Below are 17,913 nucleotides of genomic sequence, written 5' to 3'. Positions count from 1 at the left end.
ATATACACCACTCTATACTTTTCAGATGGGTTTTTATTGTGCCTAGATATGGAATCAAATTGCACCACATTTACTTGAATCTTCTTTTTTTTTACCATCATCATACATGTACATGTACAGTGTGGCCAAAAGTATTCGTCACTTGAGATTTTTTCCTATATATTGTATATAAAACTACTTTTTTTCAAAAAAATATTTTGGGGTCATTTTTGGTCTGATTTTAAGCAACTTGGTACCAATAAAAGCAGAATTGTCGCAGGTTTATTTGTTTATTTGGTTATATATTGTTTTATGGATCATTTTTATTTTTTCACAAGATAAACACAAAATATTTTTTTCTGTTCAAAAATTCGCTATATATTCAACTAAATTAAATTACAAAAATTTAGTGTATGTGTTTATATCAAGAGAAAACAAAAACACCTGAGGACAAAACTATAACCAAATAAACAAACATACTTTAGACAATTCTACGTCTTTTAAGGCCTTGTTGATCAAAACCCAACCATAAATGCCCTCAAAACAATTTTTTGAAAAAATGTGTTTTTATATGAATAGATAGCAAAAAAATGAAGGTGACAAATACTTTTGGCCAGGTACTGTATATGCAACAACCTATTGACTTCAGATAAAATAGAACACTCATCAAAATAAAAAAAACCTCACTAATAAATAAATTGTTCAGTATAAGAATAGTTTTTTACATGTAAAGATATCTGATTGTTCAAGACAATAGGGTCTGATAGAGGGTAGACGATCACAAATTACGTCAAGCATTTAAAAATACAAAAGGCTCTAAAGAGCCTGAATCGCTCACCTGTTATTTTTGCTTAAATCTTTTATCAATGACTTCTTTTGCTTTTCAATATTTATTAGTAGTGGCTTCAAAATGAAATTTAAATATTCTTTGACTTATATCTCAAAAACTTTAGCATTAAGGGGAAAAAAGACAAGAAGTTAAAGTATTCATTTAGTAAAGGTCTACCTGCTTTGAAATTAACAGCCAAATCAGGTAACTCATTTTAAGGTTATTGCCCCTGAATTGATGGTTTTAAGGAAATTTTGCAGTTTTTGGTTATTGTCTTGAATATTATGATAGATACAGATGAACTGTAAACAAGAAAAATGTTCAGCAATATAAAAACTACAAATAAGTTTATATGACCAAAATTGTTAATTGATCCCTTCAGGAGTTATTGCTCTTTAAAGACAATTTTTCACTAGTTCTTCCATCTAGTTTGCTTAGTTTAAAAAAATCTTCTCCATTATAACTGCTGAATCAATTTCAGCCAAACTCTCAGAGTATCTAGTATAAACGTATATGAACCTCGACACATTCACACTAACCCTCTTCTCTATATAACACCTGCTTAAAAAATGAGGGGGTATAATAATAATAAATGGTTTGATGTCAATAGTATCACTATAAACACAATGTAGTAAATACTTAATGTCCAGATTCGTTCCTCAGGAAATGAATAGCCTTCATCACTTGGACATAATGTATACGTTTTATGAATAAATAATGAAGTCCAACTAAAAAACTGGTTGACTAATTAATCAGTGTCTTTTCTCAGGTACAAAGTTTGGTAATGCAAATAAGTACTGCAGAGATACTGATGTATTTACTTTCTATTTTTAACACAGTTCTCAAAATCCGATTTTTGCCATGTGGACAGTGGACCACCACAGTGGTCAATGGACCACCACAACTATAAATTTGATGGTCCTGTATTTGCAGGTAAATTTGTTCCATCAATTGTTTCCATAGGTATAGACTAGACCAGTTATTCCATACTTAATATTAATAAACATTTGTCCATAGGTATAGACTAGACCAGTTATTCCATACTTATTATTAATAAACATTTGTGATCTGGAGCTAAATAAAATACCAGAAAGCATAAAAAAGAACAAAAACCACCAAAAACCTATTGATGTCAGGACCACAAACTGATTAAAAGAGGCAGACCTGTCTGATTTCTGGTGGTCAGGGCCTGACTAGAAAGCATGTCTTCAAGAACATTGTTTTGTATAAATATCTAACTAGTATAAGCAAAGAAAGTAAAATTTCTTTATATATTAGTTTACATCATTCAAGACAACTTTTCCAGAAGATCTCTCGTGTCCTTAAAAAAGAAACAGCTTATACATTGTTCACAGCTGTGTTATGGTTTCGGTACATCAGTTAATTTTTAATTTTGGCCTATTTATGAAAGCAAGGTTCAATATTTTTACAATATATATATAACTAATCTCATAGTTTGTTTTTCATGGTGTCATTTTAAACATAATGTAGTACAGATTTAATGTCCAGATTTGTCCCTCAGGAAATAAATATTCTTCATCACTTGGACATAATGTATACATATATATGAATAAATAATGGAAGTCCAACAATAAAAAATGGTTGACTGATTAATCAGTCTCTTTTCTCAGGTACAAAGTTTGGTAAAGGGATGAAAATTATAACTGCTGTGTATTAATTCTATATTACATGTATAAGGAAAAAGGTAAGTATGTTTATTTAAATTCAATTATTTTATAAATACTCCAGATAGTCAAATATAAATATAATAATATTCAATTATCATTAAATATGTTCATCTTAGCTATCATTTATAATCTGCACATCTCTCAGGTGAAAACGTCTTTTCTTTTTTGGAAGAAAAAAAGAAGTTTCAACTTTATATTTTTTTAGTAGTACAATGAAACCTGTTTCCAACACACTGGGGAAGCAAACAAAATATGTTGGATTAAGCAGGAATATTCAGTTTTTTTTCTGCAAGGGTAGGTATATTTAGGACCATGAAAATGTGTCAGTTAAAGCAAGATGTTGGAATACTCAGATGTCGGAATAGGCAGGTTAAACTGTTGTTTAACTTGTTACCAAAAGAACACCGGGTCGGAGGGGTCCGGATCCCGAAAACTCTGGCCTAAAAACATGGAATCCAGAGGTCCCGAATTAAAAGAAATTTAAATCCCAACATCCCGAAATTCGAAATAAGAATTCCCGGATCCCAAAAGGATCAATCCTGAAATCCTGAGCTTAAAAACACCTGATCCAAGAGTCCCGATAAAGGTCCTACCCTAACCCACCCCCACAATCTTCTGTTAAAACAATAGCTGGTATAAAGATCAGGATAAAATGTTTCTTTTTTTCTGTGTAAACTTGTTTAGTCACATCTCTGGCCGCAGATCAGGACAATAATAATTTCCTCCTTTTATGAAAACTTCCATACTATGGTGTTTTCTACATTTACAGAGTAAAAATAATTACAAACAAAGGAGTAGTTTCAGTAAGACCCCTTTATGGTCCCAAAATATATCAGTTTTTCAAAATTGTTATAATGTAAACTTTAAGCTATTTATTGGTAAGTATAATACTTCTACTACATAAATATGGGCTGTTTTTTACAATAAAATGCACATATATCGGGTACTAGCATCATTAAGTCATGCTAAATTACTGAGATCTTCACAATTCTATCATTTGAGATAAATTCTAGACGGTTTTCGTCTTAAATGGAAGTGGCCGCATTAGTGTTCATTCTTAATATTTAAATGTAAGTTGTATTTTATGATAATACATATAACATATATAAAGGTTGAGGATGAACATGGATGCGGCGACTTTCATTTTTGACAAAAACTATCTGAAAAGTGACATATTATGGCATATTTGATAGATTTGTCATATCTAAGCTAGAATATGAACGTCTGAAATGACTAAATCAGTTTAAATCTTTTACACAAACTAATTGAATCGACTAAAGTAGCCACTTAGGTGTTCAAAAAGTGTACAAAATTTTTCACTGGATGAACATGAAAGGAGTATGTTCGATAAGGTCCTAAAATGGCCCACTTTTTTAGTGTAAATTTCAAATTCGGATTTATTGACCAATATCACGATAAATTATAGCTAATACATTGACTAGATAGGATATAAGCCATTTTGTTTAAAATTTTATGTTTCTGCGTTTCATTATGACGTCACAAGTTGTACTCATATTGATTTTTCACGAAAAAATCAATGAAAATGGGTAAATTTCCAAAGATTATTTGACAGGAAACATAGAGCGCATACGTCGACAACAAAGATCTTTTAAAATAATGTTTGTGAAGACATTTGACATGTCTTATTTGAATATTAAGCTTGTCGACGCCTGCGCTCTATGTTTCCTGGTCCTTTATTTGGTTGAAATCCCGCTGATTTTGTCAAATTTCACCAAAATCCCTTATCTTGACCATTTTGGAATGAAAAAATCGTTGTGTTAGAATTAAACTTTGACAAAAACAGCTCTGTTTAACTTTTTCACATGTCTTTAAGGCAACTTAAAACAATTATTGTCTTGTAACCATGAACTTTATAATTGGGTCCAAACATGGCACTTACCGAACTGACTCCTTTGAGGCCAAAATGGGCCCTTACAGTATCTACTTCTTTAGAATATTATATCATCAAAACTCAAAATTGTTTGCCCTAAAATAGACTATATGTTTTCTTTTTCCTTTGAAACTTCTTGCAAATTCATATAACAAATTTGATGAAGTTAATGTATTTTTGTGAAATTTTTGCATAACTATCAGCAAATTATGTCTTGTGCAACTTAAAAAGCAAGTTCTGTTGTACCAATTAATAATCTTCTGCACTGCTTATAACAGTTTTAGAAAACAGAACACTGTCTTTAGCTTTTTATTATCTTATAAATCAATTATTTTCTGTTGGATTGGGATTGAAAGTTTTAATGATTATTTTATATCTTATTAAAAGTTTTTATGATTATTTTCTGAATACATCATTAGGCTGATTTTACTGATTATATGGACTGTATATAATATTATGTAACATATATCTGTCTGACAAATTTGACTTTTCTATTGGGTGTCTGAATCCCAAGAGATTTCTATCTGAGAGACCATTTTCATTTAAAAGGTATATTTTCTATTCACTTCATTTTTCAAAGTCAAATTCTGAGTTCATCAACAGGTAAGACGTAATTAATGTGGTACTAACTTTAAAGTAAAATTACCTGCTTCTAAAATAACAAGAGAATTCACTTGTGTAAGACACAGAAAGAGGTAATTGAGCTAAAGTTTGATATAGAGTAACATTGGCATCATGTCAATGTATAGATATTTGAGGATTAGGACTGAAACTTAGTGCACTGTCTTCAACCTCATATACTTTCTATAATATGCAGACACTCTAATTTTGTTTATGATCTAACATGTAATTATAAAGATCTAAAATTTGCTGCCAAAGCTTGTCAAACCAGAATGTAAAATATTATATAAGTATTTTTATAACTTTTACTTTTCAAGCAATATACATACGTACGCTGTTTCCTTTCCTTAAGTCTGAAGAATTATACAGGAAAAATAACGGAAAGTGCATATAGACAAAGGAAAAATTATCTACTGCCAATCAAAATGACAACTTTAAAATCCTCCACCTAAACATCAGCTTATAAATAGAGTTTTATCGTGTGAAGATTTTGTAATTAATTAATTTGTGTCGTAATAAATTAATATTTACGAGAGAATACTATGAAATAAATAACGAATGTCAATATCAATTAGGACAGGAGATCTATAAATGCTAATCAACTTGTTTTGCTGAGGGAAGAATAAATTATGGAATATTAACCAAAATTGTTTTGTGTCTGGAACAACAAGCCTATCAAAAATTGTGAAGTTTCCGCATTAAAAAAAAATCTGTATGCCACATTTTACTCAAGAACTTGATTGCCCATAAAATATGAATATATATTGAAAATGTTGATTGCAGTGAAATGATATTTCATTATTGCAAACTCATTGGTGAACAGTGGTTGTGTCATTGTGATTGGAATAAATAAAAGATATTGGAATAATTCGGAATACAAATAAAAGTAGGTTTTATTTGTCACAAATATTTATTGAGAATTCTATGTAATTTTATATAAATAGCACTTTTTTTTAAATTACAATGTGAGCAAAGTATTTGTAATTCAGAAAAATTCTGGATTTTGACAAACTTTTATGTGCTTTTACAACTTTCTGAAATTATTCTAGTGCTGTGAACATTTCAGCCTTACTAATTAACAGGCTATCATTTTAACTCGGAATTATTTTAAATTATGTTATTTCAATAATTTCTTGTGCCTGATTTTTTTTAATAAATTCCATGCTAATTTGGTATTTTAATATTTCGAGTGGCTGTACACAATTATTTGAGAAATCACAATTTCAAGTGAAAAATTGCTTCTTTTTTTTTCTCTGGCCTTATACAGAAATTTTATACAAATGATGACATTTTTCACTCAAATTCATTTTATAGTTAGATATAAAAAATGAGTTTTATATGAATACAAAACTTAATAAAATCTGAAATATATCACAAGTCCATAAACTTTGCCTTAATAAGAAAATAACTGGTATCAATTAGTATCGGGAAAAAAAATTACGAAATTATATTTGGGTTTTTTTAAAGAACGCTTTAATACTAAGACTTTGTTAATCTTGTATGAATTTTAATTTTAGTTTCTTTCATATATTTCGGAGTTTAGTATGAGGTTCATTATCACTGAACTAGTACAAATTTTTGTTTAGGGGCCAGCTGAAGCACGCTTCCGGGTGCAGGATACTCTTGCTGTATTGAAGACCCATTGTGACCTTAGGCTGTTTTCTGCTCTTTGGTAGAGTTATTGTCTCCTTGACTTATTCATCATTTCCATTCTCAATTTAATTACTATTCTTCTCTTATTGTTTAAAACGATCTCATAAGGTTACACAAATAAAGTAATCATTTGACATATTCTAATTTCAGAAACTTCAAAGAAACTTGAGAAGAACTGTCATAAATCTTAGTCAGTGAAGTCAGCAACTATTTCACTAATTAATATGCAGTATTTCTGATGAAGCTTTCACTGAAGAAGTAATTCCAAAGTGGATTTCTTGAGAAAGTCATATACTGCTATTAACCAGAAAATAGAAACAGCAGTTAAAAGGAACTAAATTTGCAATTGAAAAGATTTAAAAGTTGCCTAGTTAGGATAAGATATCTGCAAAAATATCACATCAACTTGGGCCAGACATATCAATTAACTTTTAAGCAAGTGAACTCTACCATACCATAGATATGGAATTCAATATTTCATTTTTGGAAAAGATTCTTGAAAGGGAAAAATTAACAGGTTTTGAAGAATTTTTGTCATCAATGAATTTTACTTTTGAAACCAACCAGACAACAGAATCGACTTCTTCAGAACCTGAAACTATTATCACTATAACTCTTAGTATGGTGGCTTTGATTCTTAATTTCTTTGCTGTGTGTGGGACATATAATATACCAAATGGATTAACGACTCATTCCAAACTAATCATAAGTCTTGCCATCTCAGATATTCTCATTGTTATCAGTGTTTTAGCTCACCAAATTTCGAACATTGTCCATGAACCTCTAAATCCATTAACAGCTACTGCCAATGAAAGAATCTCAATTGCGTGTTCATTTGCAGTTATCAGTTCTCTGAACATAATGGCACATCTGATATCACTGTTGAACCTGCTAATGATGGCCGTAGATCATTACTTGGCAATAATAAGACCATACCAATATGCTTTTCTCCTTAACAAGCGTAATGGCATTATTATCATCATTTCAATGTGGAGTATAGCATTTCTCGGTGCATTTGTTAACTTTTTCACCGGGATAGGAAGTTTTGGGGAGGGTAAATTGAACTACTGTGAATACATTATGTACAACGATTTCCATGGAGATTATCTGGTTATAGCATTTACATTTGTCTGTCTTCTTAGTATTGTTTTCATGTACCTAAGGATATATTGTGAAGTTCGTAAGATGAACAAACGTCTGACCTTATTGACCTTCAATAAAGAACACAATTCTAAAACCTTGATAACAACACTTTTGATAATTGGAACTTTTACTGTGTGCTGGATGCCATTATTCACGCTCCAAACTGTACTTCTTATTAAAATCCACGTCGATCCTCAAGCTTTGTTGACGGACATCACTTTGATCAAAGCTTTGATTTTGGCTAACAAGTACTTGTATTCTCTACTACTACTGAACTCAATTTGTGATCCAATCATCTATGCAGTAAGAATTAAAGAAGTTCAGTTAGGCTACAAAAAGTTCTGGAAATCACTATGTGGGGAATACAAACTTTTACAAAATATAAGTGTAAGGAAGTCATCCAAGATAGTTTCATTACTCGAAAGACGTAAAACGAGAGTAGTCTCGGAACAGGAAACAGGAGAAAGAACCATTTGTTTGATGATGAGTGAAAATGGCTGTGACAAAGACAAAGAAAAATCAAATATTGAATGTGACAATGAATGATATAACTGACAGAACAGAAATAATATTAAGAGAAGGAAATGATTAAAAACATTAATATGTGTATTGTGTAAGGAAAACATAGAATAACTAGACTTATCAAGGAGCCAGTATGATACATAGTTTAAACAATTTACTGTACTAGCATTTGACATTGTAGTGAAGACAGATTTACCCATTAGATTTACAAACTGAATTTCAACTTACATATTATTAATATAACATTACAGAATGCATTCATCATTTTATCATTTTAAAATATTTGTTGTTATATGTATTTATATATAATTTGATTTCAATATATTTTGTGTACACAATAATCTATTTTGTCATATGGCCTTCATTGTAAAAATACTTTTTTAATTAAGGAGGAACAGAAGGGATATAAATTCCGAAGTATCTTAAGTTCAGTATTTGATGAAAGATTTTGTGAAATTACTTTGTTTCTATTATCCTGGTTCATCTTGACAACCCCTTTCTTCCATCCCCTCGGTGGCCATGTGATAGCATACTCCCATAGAGTGTAGGTGGTCATGTGGTAGCATGCTCCCATTAAGTGTGGGTGTTCACAGGTTGATTTCTTGCTTGGACAAAGACTTGAAAATTGGTATATATTGCTTTCTTTCCTAACCATAAGGATATTCATAACAAAGACTGATTGGCTAAAGTCATACTTATGTGTCTGCTTGCTTAAAGTGACATTTTTATACTGACTATAATATACAACACTGACACATCCTCCTCATCACCCCACTTCGTTTTAATTATATAAACACTGACACATCCTCCTCATCACCCCAATACATTTTAATTTAAATAATCTATTCTTATGTAACATAAGATTAAAACCCTTTAGACAGCCCCCTTTTTAGTCATTCAATTCATCTTGCAGAAATTATGCGGTTTCAGGATGGGAATCTCAACCATTACCTGCAATATGAAGGTTCAATTTTAGGGACTTTGGTCACTTGATTTTTGAACATCCTCAAATGTAAGGGGTGGGGGATGATACATAAGGACTCTACTATAGGAACTCTACTATATATCAAACCTTTTTTGGGAACAATTGACAGGTTAAAGTTTGAAAACCAACAGAAGAGGAAAAGGAGGGAAGAATAGAGTAATTACTATATGCAATTACAAGCAATGGCAGAAGTCACCCCTGTGTAGCAACCGCCACTTACCAATTAACGGCTACTATTTGGGTGGAATCAGAAAAAATGAAGATTTTAACATATTGGGGCATATTGTTTCCCCCATTATATTTAGGAAAGTAAATTAAATGTCAAACCAACAAGTTCAATACCAGCTAACTTGCAGCCAAATTTCATTTAGATATCTTGTACCAGCCAAAAGTTTTATTAAAAAAACATGTCAAATTTGTCAGGAGTGTGACAGGATTTTTTTTTAATAATTTACATGTTGAGTAAAAATTATTATGATGAATGCATGTATATGAAGATGGTTTATAATCATTCTTCAATACTAGGTTTTGTAGATTATAGATTGGTGTTATCATTGCACAAATATTATGTAAATAAATATACATTGTGAAAAGGTATGTACCAAAAATTAATATTGGCAAAATTTGATAATTTCTAAATTAAAGTGTTATGGTTGTATTTTAAAGGAGTATTTGTGTGTAAAACTGGTAAGTATTTATTGTATACATGTATAAGCTATCCATAAAAGGCTATACAGACATCCTGAGGTGCATAATTCACATATTGGATTAACTTCTATACAAGCACCCAAAAATGTCAGGAGTGTGACAACTGTCTTTAAACATGTACCAAAGAATACATAGGACTTAAATATGTTCTTCTTCTTTATTTTTCAGTAGTGGCTATTCCAAAGAGAAGAAAAAAATTTATTACAACTGTGATATGTTTATATCATAGATGTGGGAGTGCATTATATATGTCAGGAGTGTGACGCTTTTTTTAAGGCATTTTCTGTCAATTCATAATTTCACAAGGACAAGTTCAACAGGTTTCTTTGTGTTAGAAATGTTAAAACAAAGTTATATTCCTATCATTTACCTCTTAAATGTGTTATTTATCATGATTGTTTTGACACAATAAGTTTTAATTAGTCATTTTTCTATTTTTTGTGCACAGTAATGCAAATTTATCAAAGGAAATAAGTGTGTACAACTATAAAATCATATAGGAAAGTGAGGAAATGAATTTTGTACAAAATAGAACAATCATTTTGAATTTAAATGGTATATTTAAAGATGTTTCAAGGATTAACCATTCAGATGTAATTCGTCACACTCCTGACATGAATTTAACAATTTAAGAAAAATATGAAAATTAGCTTTATTTTTAGGACAGATAGTTGAAAGACAGCTAGTAATTTAGAAACTTTTGGTAAATCTTCCATTCCTTAAAACATCCACTAGACTTGCTGACATAAGCCAGGCAAAATTATCTGGAAGAAATGATTCAAAGAAAGAGACTTGGAAAGAGAAAACCCGCAAATATTGGCTGAATATAAAATTAAAAAATTATCAGAGGAAGTTGGACAATCTTAAACAAAATAAAAAACTACAAAACCATGCTAACAAAAAAAGGCTTAAAGAAAGAAGAACTTTGAATTCCAAATTTGATAAACAATATAAAGAAAAACAAAGGCAGTAGCAGAAAAACAGTAGAAAAAAAGGAAGAAAGATAAAAAAGAAGTTGGGTTGAATAAGGACTTAGAATCGAACAAAAACAGCTCAAAAATTCAAATGAGAACAGATCTGTAACTGTGTCAGATTCCAGATCTACAGTGAGAAAACCTGCACAACACACAAGAAAACAACTGCCACAAAACCCAAATGCTTGGACGAGTTCTTTGAAACACATCATAAAAAATGCTACACCCAGAAGGGCCTTCTAGAAGGGATCATTTATAAGCATTTTTGTTTTGTGGCAATTGTTTTCTTGTTTGTTGTGCAGGTTTCTCACTGTAGATCTGGAATCTGACACAGTCACAGATCTGTTCTCATTTTAATTTTTGAGCTGTTTTTGTTCGATTCTAAGTCCTTATTCAACCCAACTTCTTTTTTATCTTTCTTCCTTTTTTTCTACTGTTTCTCTGCCACTGCCTTTGTTTTTCTTTATATTGTTTATAAAATTTGGAATTTGAAGTTCTTCTTTCTTTAAGCTTTTTTTTGTTAGCTTGGTTTTATAGGTTTTTATTTTAAGATGGTCCAACTTCCGCTGATCAATTTTTAATTTCAGATTCAGCCAGTATTTGCGAGTTCTCTCATTCGAAGTCTCTTTCTTTGAATCATTTCTTCTAGAAAATTTTGCCCTGCTTATTTCAGCAAATCTGGTAGATGTTTTAAGGAATGGAAGGTTTACCAAAAGTTTCTTCATTTTACTAGCTGTCTTTCAATTATCTGTCCTAAAAATAAAGCTAATTTTCATATTTTTCTTAAATTGTTAAATTCATGTCAGGAGTGTGACGAATTACATCTGAATGGTTAATCCTTGAAACATCTTTAAATATACCATTTTAAATCAAAATAATTGTTCTATTTTGTACAAAATTCATTTCCTCACTTTCCTATATGATATTATAGTTGTACACACTTATTTCCTTTGATAAATTTGCATTACTCAGTGCACAAAAAATAGAAAAATGACTAATTAAAACTGATTGTGCCAAAACAATCATGATAAATAACACATTTAAGAGGTAAATGATATGAATATTACTTGGTTTTAACATTTCTTACACAAAGAAACTTGTGGAACTTGTCCTTGTGAAATTATGAATTGACAGAAAATGCCTTAAAAAAGCGTCACACTCCTGACATATATAATGCACTCCCACATCTATGATATAAACATATCACAGTGGTAATGATTTTTTTTCTTCTCTTTGGAATAGCCACTTCTGAAAAATAAAAAAAAATAAAACATTTAAGTCCTTTGTATTCTTTGGTAGATGTTTAAAGACAGTTGTCACACTCCTGACATTTTGGGGTGCCTCTCTTTGTGTTTTTTTTAAATGGTCCTAAAAAGAAAGTCCTGTTCTATGGGTAAAGATATCAGAAATTGAAATCAATGATATAGCAATGTGTTTAGTGATTTTTTGTGAAAGTTTAAAGCATTTTTCAATCTTTATAAAATATGTCAGGAGTGTGACAAAATACTGAAAATAGAAGGCTTTTTCTACATACAATTACATTAAAACGGTACAATGAAATGACATTTTATTTTTTGCAAATGATCACAAAATCTCAGGGCTTTCAAAGTTTACTATTGTAACTGAATATATTAAGATTCTTTTTATTGGCAAAAACTTCAATCACTAGTTACTATTATTTTTTTCAAATTAAGCTATTCAATTTGATTGTTATTATATGATTTAGCAGAAAAGATGGAAATTTTGGTTTTAAAATTTTCCTTTTTATATTGACTTTCATTTGGAAAAGGTCTGAGCAATGTTTTCTTGACTGTTTTATTACCAAACTTGTTTTTAAGTAGTATGGTTTCTGTTAAATATTTTTGAGATGTATGCTATTAAAATTTAAGATTATTCAATGTGTCTGTTTCGTTCGGCCTGAAACTTTGGAATTATAAAATTTAAAGTATTGGTAATAGGGCAAGACAAAAAGAAATACAAAATATTAAGTTTGAAATTGGACCCCCCATGTCACACTTTTGCTTCATTTTTTCTGATTCCACCCATTTTAATCTATAATACAGTGAATGCACATTCATGCATAAAAACACATATTTCTATATTATTTATGAAAGTTTTTTTTCACATTTTTGTTTTTTGTTTCCATGTAAATATTGGATATTCAAAAGTCAGGTGCACAACTACACATGGGGAGTTACAGTATAGTATCGATACATCAAGATTGGTCAATTTATCTGCAGGAACTGGAGTTGACTGTAGCCAAAGGGTTTGAGGGATTTATAGAAACCCACCTTTGAGAACATATAAGCACTATTAAAGTTGACATTTTTTAAAATTGTGACTATAAAAGATGAGATTTTGTTTGTCACAAGTCAATGTAACTGCCCTTGAAAATTCCTTGTTACAGGCCTGAATGGATAACTAAAAATCATCATAGTAGATGTTGTTACAATACTGAAATTAACTAGAGAGACCACCATACTTCAAAAACATTAAGGAGATGTGGTATGATTTCCAATTAAAACCAACAATGCAAAAAAGTTCAAATGAAGTGAATGTAAGCAATAAAATAGGCATGGCATTGTCATGTATGGCCTTCCATAATGAGAAAATCCCATAATGTATAGTCAGCTATAAAAAGGCCCTTAAATGAAAATTATGAAACAGTTTAATTTTGGGAATAAAATTATATGAAACAGTTTAATTTTGGGAAAAAAAATTGATAAACTTGAACCAAGGACATCTGAACTGCAGGCTACTGACTTGGGACAGGCACATACAGAATGTGGTAGGGTTGAACAAGTTTGAAAGTGCCAACCCTCCCTTACCTGAGACAGTGATGTAACAGTACACAGTAAAATAAGAAATAAAATGCTCCGCAAGGGGGCAGCTTGATACAACGGCAGAGGTGGAACCATGAACAGTTGGGGCAAGTATGAACACAACATTCAAGCTTGATACAGCTCTAAATTTGGATTGTGATTAAATAGTTGACAGAATAGGTTTCTGACACAGAATGAATGTGGTATAAGAACTTTAATTTTTTTGATTTACCGATTATGGTCCAATATCAAAAATCTAATTCCATGGTAAGATACAGCATATCAATTAAGAACCCGAAGAATTCAAATTTTTGTTAAAATCAAACTAAGTTTAATTTTGGACCATTTGGACCTTAATGTAGACCAATTTGAAAATGGACCCGATTTGGACCAACTTGAAAACTGGGCCCATAATCAAAAATCTAAATACATGTTTAGATTCAGCGTATCAAAGAACCCCAAGAATTCAATTTTTGTTAAAATTAAACTAAGTTTAATTTTGGACCATTTGGACCCTAATGTAGACCAATTTAAAAACAGAACCCAAAATTAAAAATCTAAATACAGTTAGATTCAGCATATCAAAAAACCCCAATAATTCAATTTTTAATGAATTCAAACAAAGTTTAATTTTGGACCCTTTGGACCTCAATGTGGACCAAATTAAAAACCGGGTCCAAAATCAAAAAAAACTTAATACATGGTTAGATTTAGCATATTAAAGAACCTCAATAATTCAAGAATAAAACCTTGTTGAAATTGGTCACGAAATAAGCAATTTATACAAAGTATTAGAAAAGTATTGTTTTTTGCCCCTTTCTGGCCCCTAATTCCAAAAAGTTAGGGCCATAACCCCCAAAATCAATCCCAACTTCCTTTTATGGTATGGAACCTTGCGGTACAATTATAGAAAGATCCATAAACTTACACACAAGTTATTGTCTGGAAACTAGAAAAATGCCTATTTGAAAACCCTTTTTAGGCCCTTAATTCCTAAACTGTTGGGACCATATCCCCCAAAATCAATCCCAACCTTCCTTTCCTGTTTTTAAATTTTTTGTTTAAACTTCATAGAGAACAATTCAACTAGTTATTGTCTGGAAACTAAGTGTCTTTGGACGACGACAAAGACGACAACAACGTGATACCAATATACGAATTTTTGCAGTCCTATAATGAACCATAAAAACTGGAAAGGGCTTAACTCATCAGATCAAAAGGAAGCTGAAAACATTTAACATTGTGGGTTTTCTGTATTTTGAAAGTTGCTTTTAGGCTTTATTAACCTATCAAATGTTGAGTTTATTTTTCAATCTATCAAGAACCATAACTTCTAATTGACAAAATGAAAATTATCAATATCAAACTTGACCACAATTTTGTCATCAGTAACAAAGTTATATAATTTGAAAACCATAGGTAGAAAGATTCATAAGTTATTGAATGGAAACGATAAAAAGTGCCATTATATAATCTATCAAGGACCATAACTCCTGAATAGTAAGATTGAAAATAATGTACAATGTACTTAGTCTCCATCTTGTTATCAGTAAGAACATATTATAATTTGAAAACAGTAGGTGGGAGGATTCATAAATTATTGAACGTAACAACATAATGTGCCATTTTCCAATCTATCAAGAACCATAACTCCTGAATGGTAAAACAGAAAATTGTTAATATATAACTAGACCTCCATTTTTATCATTAGTATCAACATATCAAAATTTTAATAGCATTGGTTGAACAGTTCAAGTTATTGCACATAAACTGTTGGCAGCTGCCTGCATGATGCCCACCAAACTTCATCATATCAATAACTGTGTTTTTTCCCTCTGAAAAGTGAGTAAAAACAATGTAATTATACATCCCTCATCAACATCAAAAAGACAAAGTACAGATCTAAGTATCAATTTTAACATTATGATGAAAGAGCATGAAAATGCACTTGCCAATTTATTTTGGTCAGTGGACAATATTTTGGTTCTTTTTTCAGCAAGTTAATAAGCTTTTTATCTTGAAGGAAGTTAAGGTCTCCTGTAATTACATGGGTATCTGAGTATGGATCATATCTTAACTTTGATGTTTTACAGTCTCATGTCAAATGAGCATTTGTTCACTTTGCATTGGTATTGTGCATTGTCTGAGTCAGTATTATTATTCAATGTCGTTTATTTTACAAATAGATTTTATTCTATAATGATGGTATGGATACTAAATTCTAATATTTATTTCAATGGTAGAAAACCAACCAGCCTGGTCTTATTCCAAGTAAAAGGCTGTTCCTCCTGGAGCACGATTTCTTAAAATTCATACTTTTCATTTATTCCTATAAGTACCTTTACTAAGGCTAATATTTCTCTTTAAAAAAATAAATCACAAAATTAATTATTGTATGATCTTTTGTAAATCATAAGATATGAGGGTTTCTCATTGTTCAAGGTCTTATTGTAACTGTTAATGTTCCATGGTCTTTTAAGGATAATTGAGCAAGACTACCATTTGCACCTCATTTTCTTGTGTGATTTGCTTATTCTGTCAACCAGGGGGTTCAAATGAAAGTCATTGAAATAAGTGTTGCAACGGCAATCATACTTACAACTAAGACAAGACAAGACAATTCAACAATTTTGTTTGTCAATTATGATGCCCCGTAGGAGCAGAACAATTACAATCATAATCACAGTATAAAAGGATTATGATAATTTTTGTTGATTGATAGCAATAAACTAAAACGAATTAAAATATCTGAAAAGGGAGACAAAAACCATAGTTTGAATTTTGCAGTTGGAATATTTAGAAAGTGTTGGAAGAACTAGTGGGTCAATGACTGTAAGTCACATCTAAATTAAGGTATTTAACCATTTTATTACCATATATTGTTAAAATCTCCATTTGACATCCACCATATTGATTTTGAGAGGTTATTTGAAGATTTAAAACCGGTTAATTTAGATAATATATCAACAAAAAAACCTTCCAAATCTTAGTGATGGACATTGAAGTAAAAAATGAACTTTATCTTCAAAAACAATGTCATCTTTACATAGCTTACAAAATCCTTTGTGTCTTCCCATTTTTAGGTTAGGGGCCCATATTCTAAATTTTGTTAAATCATGTACTGTCTCACAATTTATAGGTTGCATTTCTGTAAATATACATTGCAAGTTTTCTTTGCAGTTAAAACTGTGCCACTTTTACTATGATTGAAGTCTCGTAAAAAATTATATCCTTGAATGGAAAGTTAAAATACACTTCTAATGTACTTGAAGGTCAAAATATAGGACTGTGCAGCATATTTTCAACATTTATATGCCCCGACCATTCCACCGTAAACCAATAACTGACATTTACATTATTAATAAAAAGACATCTGACTGCCCATTGACAATTGATAGACCATTCCGCAATAAACTAATAAGCTTCTGACTGCCCAAGGACAATTAACATACCATTCCACAGTTAACAAAAAAGTGTCTAACTACTCAAGGTCAATTTACAGACCATGGACAGTAAACAAATAATTTACATATTGAATATTTATATCAAAATCTTCTTACTGCTCCAGGACAATTTACAGACCATTTCACAGTTAACAGATAACTAACATACAACAATGCATTGGAGATAAATAACAAAGTCTTATGACGACCAAGGACATTCAACAGACCATTCCACAGTAAACAAATAGTTGACATACTGCAGATTTATCCCCTATCGTGGGAAAAATTTGGTTGATTATATAGGGAATCATTGAAGCATGACTGGAGCTGCCCCCCCCCCCCCCCCCCTTTTTAGGTCAGTCAGTGGGCCCACCCTTAGGAAACGTTCTGGATCCCCCACTGCCACAGTAAAAAAAAATAACCAACATAAAACAATGAGGGTGGTAAAGGGGGTGCTTGAATGCAAAAAACATAAAACATAGAATGTGATGAATGTTGGATGAAAATTAAGGACTTCGACATAAACCTTTTGTCACTGATTCACTGTCTTCTTGTTTATATAAAGTCTCGGTTTTATTTGATATTCTTGATTTTGCATGTATACTTACATATTTATCATATAAAGGGTTTACAGCTTTTTAAAAAATATGAAACA

At 30.8% G+C, this 17,913-nt stretch overlaps 2 protein-coding genes across 4 annotated transcripts in view; one reads left to right on the top strand and one right to left on the bottom strand.

Moving 5' to 3' along the window:
* Positions 1-17,913, bottom strand: part of LOC139513307 (DNA mismatch repair protein Mlh1-like) — a 141,448-nt gene that overhangs the window by 86,817 nt on the left and 36,718 nt on the right. The gene's annotated exons all lie outside the window — the stretch shown is intronic.
* Positions 5,373-8,656, top strand: LOC139513308 (adrenocorticotropic hormone receptor-like). Its single transcript, XM_071301697.1, has 2 exons — positions 5,373-5,894; positions 6,812-8,656. The coding sequence occupies exon 2, from the start codon at positions 7,124-7,126 to the stop codon at positions 8,348-8,350; it is 1,227 nt and encodes a 408-aa protein (XP_071157798.1). The 5' UTR covers positions 5,373-5,894; positions 6,812-7,123; the 3' UTR covers positions 8,351-8,656.

Source organism: Mytilus edulis, chromosome 2 (genome assembly GCF_963676685.1).
Source record: "Mytilus edulis chromosome 2, xbMytEdul2.2, whole genome shotgun sequence".
NCBI classification, from domain to species: Eukaryota; Metazoa; Mollusca; class Bivalvia; order Mytilida; family Mytilidae; genus Mytilus; species Mytilus edulis.
This window is presented reverse-complemented; position numbering and strand designations above follow the sequence as displayed.

Excerpts from the sequence above, each read along its gene's own strand:
- LOC139513308 (XM_071301697.1), top strand. The coding sequence starts at position 7,124 with ATGGAATTCAATATTTCATTTTTGGAAAAGATTCTTGAAAGGGAAAAA.